Source organism: Vicia villosa, linkage group LG6, assembly GCF_029867415.1.
Source record: "Vicia villosa cultivar HV-30 ecotype Madison, WI linkage group LG6, Vvil1.0, whole genome shotgun sequence".
Taxonomy (NCBI): Eukaryota; Viridiplantae; Streptophyta; class Magnoliopsida; order Fabales; family Fabaceae; genus Vicia; species Vicia villosa.
In genome coordinates, this window is record NC_081185.1 from 105,811,557 (window position 1) to 105,822,829 (window position 11,273).

Below are 11,273 nucleotides of genomic sequence, written 5' to 3' on the forward strand. Positions count from 1 at the left end.
TCAATGCATGTGAGGGTGTAATAATTTAATAGTATTATGTGATGTAAAAAAGAATGAAGAAATTCTACACAAATACAAATATTTTAATTTTATAAAAAGTAGGATATATATGGATGCCACATAAGCAATAACAAACTGTATGTTAGTCATCACTTATTGTAAAAGATAAACTCAGAGTAAGTTTGTGATAAAACAAATTTTAAAATACATAAGAATCCAAAATAAAACACAAAATAAATATAAGAGATCACATACCTAATTAACCTAATTTAAATCAAACAATACACACATCTTTATACAACGTGCTCCTTTTCATTAGCCTAATTTAACTTAAACAATACACAAACAAGTTACGTATGACTAGTGACTCAATCTCCACGCCAAATTTAATGTCCATTCCATCATTTCCACTACATAACAACAACAAAAAAGTTGTATAGCACTAGCTACAATTAAAAAACATTATGTCACACACTATTCATTTTATTATTATACCTTATGCCAACTTTCATAGCACTCTAGTCCATTATAAGAAGGCATCAAACTTCATTTAAGGTTATACCAACCAAACCAACCCTTAAGACCTAAATTAGGTTCTTTTTTTCTTTCTTCATCACTAAGGAATAAGATGGGAGAAGGTGTTTATTTGGATACCGTTTTAGTCCCTTTGAGCCTTTTCATTACAATAGTTTACCATGCTTTTCTCTTTTACTCTATCAAGAACAAACCTTCACGTGCAACTTATGGAATTGATAGGTTAAGGAGGAATACTTGGGGTCACAATTTAAATCAGGTATGTTCGGTTTCGATTTTAAAAGAGACAGAATTGATTCGAGAAGTGTATTATGTATATAGAATTTTACATGTTTAAATATTTTTTTAATATAATTGATTTTGCCTTTAGAATTGATTTCGTCTGTGATGGTGTGACCGTGCAGGGTGATGATAAGAAGGCTATGCTATGTATACAAAGCTTGAGGAACACTCTTATGGCTACAATTCTCACAGCAACAATAACAATTCTTGTGAACATGGCTTTGGCAGCTCTAAACAACAATGCATTCAATGCAAGTCATCTTTTTACTAGCGAATTTTTCGGTTCAAAATCGGATAAAATCTTCCTATTGAAATATGGTTCAGCATCAATATGTTTGTTGATTAGTTTCTTGTGCAGCTCAATGGCCATAGGGTTTCTAATTGATGCAAATTTTTTGATGAATGCTTATGGAGATTTTTTGTCTGGTGGTTACACACAAAGTGTGTTAGAAAAAGGGTTTACCTTAGCTTTTGTTGGGAATAGGATATTTTGTGTTGCTATTCCTTTGATGCTTTGGATGTTAGGTCCTGTGCTTGTGTTCTTAGCTTCCATAGCTTTGGTTTGTTTGTTGCATGAGTTTGATTATGTCCCTAAAATTCCACATAGTCAGAAACGATGTAACAATGTAAAATAAACTAATAAGCAAATTATTATTATTAGTATAGAGGTTTAGTTTTTATGTATTGTATGTAGAAATATTTATATAATGTCAAACAATAACAATGAGTTATTTATGTGATTTTAGAAATGATTAAGATAAAAGTTACTAGATGTTATTGAAACAATTATAATTAATTGACATATTTTTAAACTTGAATCAGATATTTCACATAAAATATGATTCAGTCACAAAATTTGTACTATATTTCATGTGTACGAAAAATACAGGTGAGTCAAATTGAGATTTAAAACAAATTATAAATGAAAAAAAATAGATTTATTCTCGATTTTAATTTCAAACAGGCCTAAATACTTTCTTTTTTTTCTCAGATATTAACAGAGATCGAAAGGTATGTGAAACACTTTATAATTTTGAAATAAAAAATTGATGTTGATATTAGATTCATAATAATATCTTCCTTATTTGGGTTTGGATTACTATAGTGTGTATTCAGTTTTCTGGCTCAAATGTTTATATATAACACATTTGGTCCGCTTGTAACAAATACACTTCAGCCCTTATTCTTTTTCCTTATCCATTCAAATTAGGGTTTTTTGCATCCATTGCCAGTGATAACATCAACAACAACAAGATCGACCCTCAAGATTCCATCTTGATATTCAGAAACCCATATTACCTACATCCCGGAGAGAACCCCGATGCCGTTCTTGTGGCGCCGCCGTTGGATGATAGTAACTACCACAACTAGAGAAAATTCATGCGCCGCACCCTAACATCAAAGAACAAGCTTGGATTCATCAATGACACACTCTCCAAACCTCTTTTGTCTCACCAAGATTTCGATATATGGGAACGTGCTAACAACTTGGTACTCGCATGAATCAATCGATCTCTTTCACCACAAATTGCTCAAAGTACCATATGCTTCGACTTAGCGTTCGATCTTTGCCCCGACCTTTGCGAAAGATTCACCAAGGGAAACCATTTTTGCTTCTCTAATATTCTGTGCGCTCTTCACTGCATTAAACAAGGTAATCGTTCCCTTTCACAATATCACTGATCTGAAAAAATTCTTTGGATGAACTTGAGGATATGCATCCAACACCCTCTTGTTCTTGCATCATCCCCTGCACTTGTGACTTGGCCAAGGATGTTTGTGGTTACAAACACATGGAGTACGTTTTGTGTTTTCTCAAGGGATTGAATGATACATATCACAACATCTCTGCACTCAAATTCTTCTTCTTGATCTTCTTCCCTATATCAGCCTCGTTTATTCAATGATTTCACAATAAGAAGTTACTTCTCCTTTTTCCTTCAACATCACTCCTACAGTTCTTTACACCAATAACTCCACCAACAATGGTCGCGGAAGAAGGAAAACTCCTAATAAAGGTTTGATGTTGTGCACTCATTGTAACAAAATAAATCACACGGTGGATTCCTGTTATTTTAAACATTGTTTCTCCTTGGGTATCACACGAAGAACAACAAACCCACCTCAGATTCCAGGACTTACAATGCTGAAAAGGATTGTGTAATCTCGAAATAAGATTATAAGCATTTGCTTCTTCTCCTACAACAATCTATGAATAATGCTCAAAACTCTGCTCATGACAAAGATCTCAGTTCTCACACCATTTCAGGGTTTTTTCAACAAAGACACTGATTTAAACTTATCTTCTATGTGGATCCTTGATTCAGGGGCATCTGATCATGTATGCCCCTACATCAAGTGTTTTTCTGAAATTAAGTCAATTAAACCCTTACACATTCATCTCCCCAATCGGAACATTATTCTTGCCAATTTCTCATGAACTATCATTCTTGATCCCTCTTTAATTCTACATGTTGTTATATTCATTAGTTTCGATTCATCCTTATTTCTATATCTAAATTGTGTCACAATTATCACTATCACATTCGTTTCTCACATCAATCATGTCATATCCAGCATGTGTCTACAAAGAAGATAATTGGTCAAGTGGAACAACATAGGAATCTATACATTCTGCACAAAGACACTTACACACACTCCGCTCAAACTTTTACTTGTAATATTGATAGTTTGAATATTCGTGCCTCTAGTAATTTGGAAATATGGCACCACATATTGGGTCACCCCTCTAATGAGGTGCTACAACACATGGCTACTTCCTTAACTGATATCAAATATCATTAGATTTGTTATGTCATGCTTTCCACTTAGCTAAACAATTTAGACAACCTTATCCCACTAGTAATTATGTTACTTCCACTTATTTTGAACTATTACGTATGTGTCATACCCTAATTTTTGTCCCACATTTTATATGTCCATGTGCATTTCGTTTGAAAAAAAACATGTTCGTGTTCATTTACGTATTTTATATTCTATTTCATTCATTTACTAACTCTTTGATTCAAATTTTAATTTAAATTCAATTTAGTTTTTCTAGATTGAATTTTTATTAATTTTAAATCAAATATTTTGTATCTTTTGTTTTGTTTTATGGTTAATAGGTACAATTGCAATCCAAGGTACATTTTGCTAACATTAGCAAAAGCCCATTTGAATCAAGGCCCTTTGTCATTGGTCCAAGCCAAGTTTAACTTCCAAGCCAAGATTTTGAGCCATTTGAATAATTTGAGTCATTTAAGCCATAAGCCATGAGAAAAAAATGGTTTGGGACCCCACCCACAAGCAATTCACGGTTCACACTTTTCACCTTCAGTAAAAACAAAATTTCAGATTTCCTCAAGCCTAAGTCACGAGTTCGTTTCCACTCTTGCACATCTCATCACCGAAAATTTTACTTCGTACCCCTACAATTGCCCTTCTACCCCTACAATTTTGTAAAAATGCCAACTTTACCCTCAATAGTTAATAACCATTTTACCATTTTACTTTTTACCATTCATCTAAAAAGTCAAAAAAATTCAAATCTGCACCCCTACGCACCTTCAATTCGGAACACTTATGGTAAGTCATCCGGTTCACAAATTAACAAACCGGAACACATTATACAAGTCATCCGGTTTGCTTTTTTTTCTTCCCGGAAGACATTCTAAAACTGTTCCGGTAATACGAAAATCAAACCGGAACAGATAAGCAAAGTGTTCCGGTGCATTTGTAATCAAACCGGAACGGTTTTGAAAAGTGATCCGGTGAACTTGATATCAAACCGGAACAGATTGGAAAACTGTTCCGGAACGCATTTTGTATTTTTAAATTTTTGGTTTTTTTTTGTAGGTATGGAAGTTCCGCTCCAAATTTGTCGGAAAAACGAGACAGCTATAGATACCACTGATGTTTTCACAACTTCACAGAGATTTGTCACACGGGAAGAAGTTATCCGCTGGGTTAAAGAGACCGGAATCAACAATAAAGTGACTGTTATCATAGCGCGTTCAGACACTGAAACAGGCAAAAGAGGAAGAAGTAACAAAGTTATATTTGCGTGCGATAAAGGTGGAAAATATAAGGATAAAAGTGAGACTCAAAGTGCTACTAAGAGATGTGGATGTCCATTCAAAATCAGATCGACTCCGGCAAAAGATGGGTCTGGATGGAAGGTTGATGTAAAATGTGGAGTTCATAATCATGGTTTACCAGATAGATTAGAAGGCCATTCATTTGTTGGTAGGTTGACAACAGATGAGAAGCAGCATGTTGCTGATTTGACAAAGAGACATGTTCCGCCTAGACACATATTGACTTCCTTGCAAGAGCGAGATCCTGAGAACGTCACTCGGATCACGCAAATATACAAGCATAAAAGTGTGATTGAAGCAGAGATAAGAGGTCCAAGAAGTGAGATACAACATTTGCTTAAGCTTATAGAGGAGGCGAACTATGTTTATTGGAGTAGGAAACGGGATGATTGTGAAGTTGTGAGAGATATTTTTTGGGCACATCCAGATTCGGTAAAGTTGCTGAATCTTTTTCCTACTGTCTTGATTATGGACGCCACTTATAAGACCAACAAATATAGACAACCTCTGTTTGAAATAGTTGGTATGACATCGACCGAGTTGACATTTGCGGTTGCATTTGCTTATATGGAGTGTGAGCAGACAGAGAGTTATATTTGGGTCTTGGATAAGCTGAAGCAATTGTTTGTGAAGAAAGATGTGGTTCCACAAGTGATTTTGACGGATAGAGATCTTGCTTTGATGAAAGCAGTTGAAGTTGTTTTTCCTACGACGCATAACTTGCTATGTCGCTTTCATATTAACCAAAATGTTGGGATGAAATGCAAGGAATATGTGATGAAAGACATGCGAGAGACGATAGGCACATTGTGGAAAGATGTTGTATGGGCTAGTAATGAGGTTGAGTATGGTGTACGGTTGCAATATCTTGAACAAGCATGCTTTGCTTGTACTAACTTCCTCGATTACGTGAAGAACACTTGGTTGATCCCACATAGGCAAAGATTTGTAGGCGCATGGATTAATCGAGTGCTTCATTTTGGTAACACCACGACAAATCGGTATGTCATAATTCTTAAAATATTTATTTAGTATTAATTTTTGGAATATTATATGTTTATACCTTCTTTGTTTATTTTAGGGTTGAATCTGCACATTGGAAGCTAAAGCAGATGTTAGGAAACAGCCTTGGTGACATGGTCAAAGTTTGGGAAGCTATGAATTCTAACCTAAAAATCCAAATAGGTAACATTCGAGCTTCGTTTCAAAAAAGTTTTTATGAGGTTGAGCACGCACACATTAGTCCATTTTATGATAATTTGCGTGGTTCAGTATCGAGAGCTGCTTTGAGACGCATTGCAGAAGAGTTATCGAGGCTTGATTATGTGTTAAATAGTAGGGAAACATGTGGTTGTACTATGAGAACAAGTTATGGGCTACCTTGTGCTTGTGAGATGGGAAGATCGATTGTTGTTGGAATCCCATTACAAATAGAAAGTGTTCATCTTCAATGGAGGATACTATCTATGGAAGGTGACTTGCCTTTAGATGAGGAAGCTGGTTCGGAGGTTGATATGAATAATGCAATTGATGAATTGTGGAGAAGGTTTAAATCACTAGATGTTGTTGGAAAAAGAGCATTGAAAAGTAGGGTTTGTGAAATTGCATATCCCACAACAACTTCATTGTGTCCACCACCTGAGAAAATAAAAACTAAAGGCGGAGTGAAGAGGAAAGGGAAGAAACCAGTTGGGTATGATGTTTATAGGGATCCTTCAGGTTTTGAGTATGCTGATCAGGCGTCTCAATGTTCACAAAAACAATCGCAAGCATCACAAACTTCCAGGAAGCAATCACAATCAAAGAAGCAATCACAAGCAAAGGATGAGGATTTCACTCTTCAGTTTCCTTGTCATATTAGGCCATATATTACCGAGATTGTTAATGTTGTAGCAGATGGTAATTGTGGATTTAGAGCAATTGCTTCGTGGCATGGGTATAGTGAGGATGGTTGGGCAATGGTTCGTCGTGACTTGGACATGGAATTAAGAGAAAAGAAGGACTTATATGAGAGATTGTTCGGTCTAAGTTTATCCGAAGTGAGGAATGGATTGTTGATAGATCATGTTGGTTTTCAACCACCGGAGAAATGGTTGACACTACCAGAGATGGGTTATTTGATAGCGAATCGGTATAACATTATTCTTGTGCTGCTTGGTAACCCTTGCTTGACCTTTTTTCCTATGACAACAACATTTTCTCCAAGTGCTCCTACATATTGCATTGGCCTTGTCAACAAGAATCATTATCTTCGGGTAACCTTTATATATATTTTATTTAATTACTTATATAATTACTTATTTAATTACTTATTTAATTACTTATATAATTACTTATTTAATTACTTTGTTAATTATTTTTATGTCATGAAATCAGGTTAATATGAAAGAAGGCTTCCCGCTGCCACCCGTCACGGTAGATTGGATGAAGTTTCGTCTTCAAGTGGCGACATCTTGGATGTTAGGATTTGCTGGACGTCTTCAACATTGGCATCATCTTACGCCTATGTTACCATCACGTGTTAATATAGATTAATTAAGTGACTTTAATTTATATGTAATATTTTAACTAAAAACGTCTTAGATTGAGTTATTTTATTTACATCTTAGAAGTTTTTATTTTATTTACAAAAAAACACTAAATTATTATAACATTGAATATAGAACATTAAAACATGATAACAATAACATAGAATATTAAAACATGATAACAATAACATAGAACATTAAAACATAGAACATGATAACAATAACATAAAACATTAAAGCATTAGACTCTTGCAGACGATTCTGGGCGCACCAGCATCTTCAGAACATCCTCAGCAGACCTTGTTAGGTTTACCTCAAACTCGATCGGTCCCTTTGTTATCTTACGGCGGTGTGATTTCCACATGTCTTTCATATCACCATCACATTTCAACTCCACAATATTATAACTTATCCTTCCATCAACATCCATGTTCCAATTTTCACGATACCAGATTTTAGTCACCACTCGGTTATCAGTTTCTGGCAACTCTTCTTTCACCCAACTTTTAAGTGACTCGAGTCTCCCGCAATCGTTAGGTATTGAAAGCTTCATGGGTTCCTTAGTTCCAGTATAGAAAACAATTGTGTCAACCATAAAATTACCAAGAGACATTCTGAAAAATATGATATTTTGTGTCAACACTAGGAGGTCCTATTTATAGGCCATGAGGGCAATCTTATCCGCACAATATCTTATCCACATAATATCTTATCCAAATAAGATATCTTATCCAAATAGAATCTAAACTATAGAATAAAATATAATCCAAAATATACAATAAAATATAGAATAAAACAAAAGACTAAAATCAACTATAGAATCCAAAATATAATCCAGAACCCAAGGTGGCGATAAAGAGTGGCCAGTGCCGCTGATGCCCAACTGTATGAACCAAGCCCACGTAGATCTCTAAACAATAGCAAATATCGGGCCTCAACCAGGGTAAATGTCTTATCCGCAAAAATGGTAGAACCTACCAACATCATCAGATATGCCCTGGTCGCGTAAGTCCAACTACCAGCAGCACGGTACTGCACGAATCTGTCATACAGCCACTGCAGTGAGTAATAAGCTCCCCTGCAAGAACGCACATGTACAGCCATGGCATGTCTATCCACTCCCAATAACTCACAGCCAAGATCAACAGCCACCTGCTCTGTGACATGCTCATGAGGATACCAGAACATACCATTGATAGGCAAATGGAGCAAGCACGCAACATCATCTAAAGTAATCGTCATTTCACCAAATGGCATGTGAAATGACGAAGTCTCAACATGCCACCTCTCCACAAATGCTGAGACGAGATTAACGTCTATCTTGGTCAGGCTAGTTCTCTGAAGAGAAGCCAGACCTGACCTAGACACGATAGCCTCAATCTCAGGTGGGAGCTGCTGAGGCACTCTCTCCTGGAGCTTCGTCCCGTGCCCAGCAACTTTAAGCTCCTTTTTAGAGCCTCTTTCCTGAAAATAAATAAAAAAACTACATTAGAAGATATAATAATAAATTCTATTTAAAATAAATCAAATAATTTTTACTTACCTCTCCGTACCATAACCGGCGAGCAACATGGTCTTGATATCGAACAAGTAAAGATAAATCTGATGGTCCACCAGGATATCCAACTGGCTGTGGTGGTGGGTTAGAGGAACCAGCTTCGTCGCGGCGGCGGCGGGAATGTGGTCTCCCGTCTGGTCCAAGTGTACGCATTTTCCTGAAAAAAAAATTAAAAAAAAAAAATTAAAAAAAAAATAAAAAAAACCAAACCGGAACAGTTCCAAAAAGGGTTCCGGTTTGCAACTGAGCTAAACCGGAACAGTTTTCAAAAGGGTTCCGGTGGAGATGAAAACAAACCGGAACAGATTTCAAAAGCGTTCCGGTATCATAGGCAACAAACCGGAAGAGTTCAAAATTGTGTTCCGGTTTGGAAGCGAACGCACCGGAACAGAAACCAAAAGTGTTCCGTGAAGTATTTTTCTGAACCGGACCACTTACCAAATGTGTTCCGGTTTGGAAAGTTAGTGAACCGGAAGAGTTTGCCAAGGTGTTCCGGTTTGTGTTTCGTACAGATAAAAGGAGAGTGTTTGTTCAAGATCAGTAAAAAGTGAAAAATGAGAAAAAAATTTCCTATTTATGTAAGGGTAATTTCGTCAAAAAAATATGATTGTTGGGGTAGAAGGGCAAATGTAGGGGTAGGAAGTAAAATTTTCCTCATCACCTTCACACAATTTTCCTCTCACTCAAATCCAATCTCCTCTTGCTATAAATAAAGAGGCAATCACACTGACAAAGGGGAGGAGAAAATCTTAATGTTATGCTGCCCAAATAAATTCCCGTCCAAAGTTTCAATGATTCACCCGTGTTCTTTTGAATTGTTTTGGGCTTAAGCAGGACAACAAGAGAAGTGACCCATTCGTATATCCTCTATGATGCACCCGTGTGAGTTTGCTATACGCCTATGCCCTCGTTTACACTCTTTTTTCTTAGTTTATTTTTTTATTTTATCATCAATTTTTCTAACATTTACTTTCTTTTTATTTTAACTCTTAATATGTATATATGTTATGATACAAAATATATTAGTATTAGTTCTCTTCATTATTTTCTATATTAAAATATCAATAAAAAATTGTCTCAATAATCCCTTTTTATCAATATCCTTTTTATTATTTTTCAATATTTCTCTTCATTTCCACTCTCTTAATTTATGGGTGCAAGTTTTGAAAAGTTCATTATGGGGAGGTTATCATTCCTCTAATGAACCATTAAAGTGGAGTCCCATGATGGTTAAGAGAATTCTTTTTGTTATTTTACATGTGTTGCAAATGTTAGGAGAATGATTTACATATCATTTCTCCAATTTGCTTTTGAACACATAAATTGTTATTGACCAGTCTCGTTGTTATGGACCTATGTTTATACTTATGCACTTTTTCTTTTGTCCATTTGGACCTTTTTATTTTGTTCTTAAAACATTAATAATCAAACTTGAACCATAAAAAAACTTAATGTGAACTTGGACTTTGGATACTATACACTAAGCTTGGAGGATGGACTATTGGACTGAGACCTTGACTATTTTATGTTGATATTCTAGAAGCCCTTGGAGTTTACTCCAAGACATTGGGTTGTTTCTTTTTGTGTGTGCAAGTTATTTTGTATAAAGTCTTTGAGGTTTAATTCCAAGGCATTGTAATTGAGAATTCATCTATACACAGTTGTTACTCTGCCCAATTTTTGTCTCAAGTTCTTATGGTGCATTCTCAAAGATTTGTGCAAGTTATATATATGGAGATGTTATGTTCATTTGAGACTTATTTCATCTGGTGCTTGACATTGAGCTTGCTTGGTTTGTAAATTCAAAGGATGGGAAATCTACATTGACTTCTTAATGTCAAGTGTTGGCTTCTTATTTGGTTATATTGTTCTTGTCCTTAGCTTTTATTTTATGCTTTACGATAGTCCCTTCATCTCTTCTCATCTTCTTTGATTTTCCAATTTTCTCCTTCTATTTCAAAATCTTCTCATGTTTGCAAACTTTTAAAGCTCTTCTGATAAACTTTTATTCAAATTTGTTTTCCCTTTGTGGCTTTTATTTTAAAACATCTTCTTCTAAAGATTAGGCACGAGTAATCGTCATAGTTGAGATGTAATGCCCTATCCCCTTGATATTGATTGATATAGTTGATTCTTTTCCACTTGAAAGATTTAGTGGCATACTTGTTGATCTCTATCCGAGTTGGAGCCCTTCTTTCACTTGTGACGCTTGTTCTCATGTTGAAGTATGGTTACCTGAGTTTTCTCCTCTGAGATGACAAAGTGTCTCTTCAT

At 35.4% G+C, this 11,273-nt stretch overlaps 3 protein-coding genes across 3 annotated transcripts; 2 read left to right on the forward strand and 1 right to left on the reverse strand.

Annotated features, from left to right (window-relative positions):
• Window positions 1-523: 523 nt before the first annotated feature.
• Window positions 524-1,556, forward strand: LOC131612035 (uncharacterized). The gene is made up of 2 exons (XM_058883850.1): window positions 524-793; window positions 939-1,556. Exons 1-2 carry the CDS (start codon window positions 629-631, stop codon window positions 1,449-1,451), a joined length of 678 nt encoding a protein of 225 aa, XP_058739833.1. The 5' UTR covers window positions 524-628; the 3' UTR covers window positions 1,452-1,556.
• Window positions 1,557-4,673: 3,117 nt separating this feature from the next.
• LOC131614284 (PKS-NRPS hybrid synthetase cheA-like) lies at window positions 4,674-7,475 on the forward strand. Its single transcript, XM_058885894.1, has 4 exons — window positions 4,674-5,914; window positions 5,995-6,098; window positions 6,186-7,168; window positions 7,290-7,475. The coding sequence occupies exons 1-4, from the start codon at window positions 4,674-4,676 to the stop codon at window positions 7,446-7,448; spliced, it is 2,487 nt and encodes an 828-aa protein (XP_058741877.1). The 3' UTR covers window positions 7,449-7,475.
• Window positions 7,476-8,254: 779 nt separating this feature from the next.
• LOC131614285 (protein MAIN-LIKE 1-like) lies at window positions 8,255-11,273 on the reverse strand. Its single transcript, XM_058885895.1, has 4 exons — window positions 11,235-11,273; window positions 9,205-9,419; window positions 8,985-9,156; window positions 8,255-8,905 (listed from the first exon to the last, which is right to left on the reverse strand). Exons 1-4 carry the CDS (start codon window positions 11,271-11,273, stop codon window positions 8,255-8,257), a joined length of 1,077 nt encoding a protein of 358 aa, XP_058741878.1.

Bases quoted from the DNA above. Each gene is read 5' to 3' on its own strand.
- LOC131612035 (XM_058883850.1), top strand. From the start codon at position 629: ATGGGAGAAGGTGTTTATTTGGATACCGTTTTAGTCCCTTTGAGCCTT. The intron at 794-938 runs GTATGTTCGGTT...GTGACCGTGCAG, and splicing joins GGGGTCACAATTTAAATCAG to GGTGATGATAAGAAGGCTAT.
- LOC131614284 (XM_058885894.1), top strand. From the start codon at position 4,674: ATGGAAGTTCCGCTCCAAATTTGTCGGAAAAACGAGACAGCTATAGAT. The intron at 5,915-5,994 runs GTATGTCATAAT...TGTTTATTTTAG, and splicing joins GGTAACACCACGACAAATCG to GGTTGAATCTGCACATTGGA. The intron at 6,099-6,185 runs GTAACATTCGAG...TGCGTGGTTCAG, and splicing joins TAACCTAAAAATCCAAATAG to TATCGAGAGCTGCTTTGAGA.
- LOC131614285 (XM_058885895.1), bottom strand. From the start codon at position 11,273: ATGAAGAGACACTTTGTCATCTCAGAGGAGAAAACTCAG. The intron at 9,420-11,234 runs GTAACCATACTT...GGTCCGGTTCAG, and splicing joins TCTCAGAGGAGAAAACTCAG to AAAAATACTTCACGGAACAC. The intron at 9,157-9,204 runs GTTTTTTTTATT...TTTTTTTTTCAG, and splicing joins TTTGGAACTGTTCCGGTTTG to GAAAATGCGTACACTTGGAC.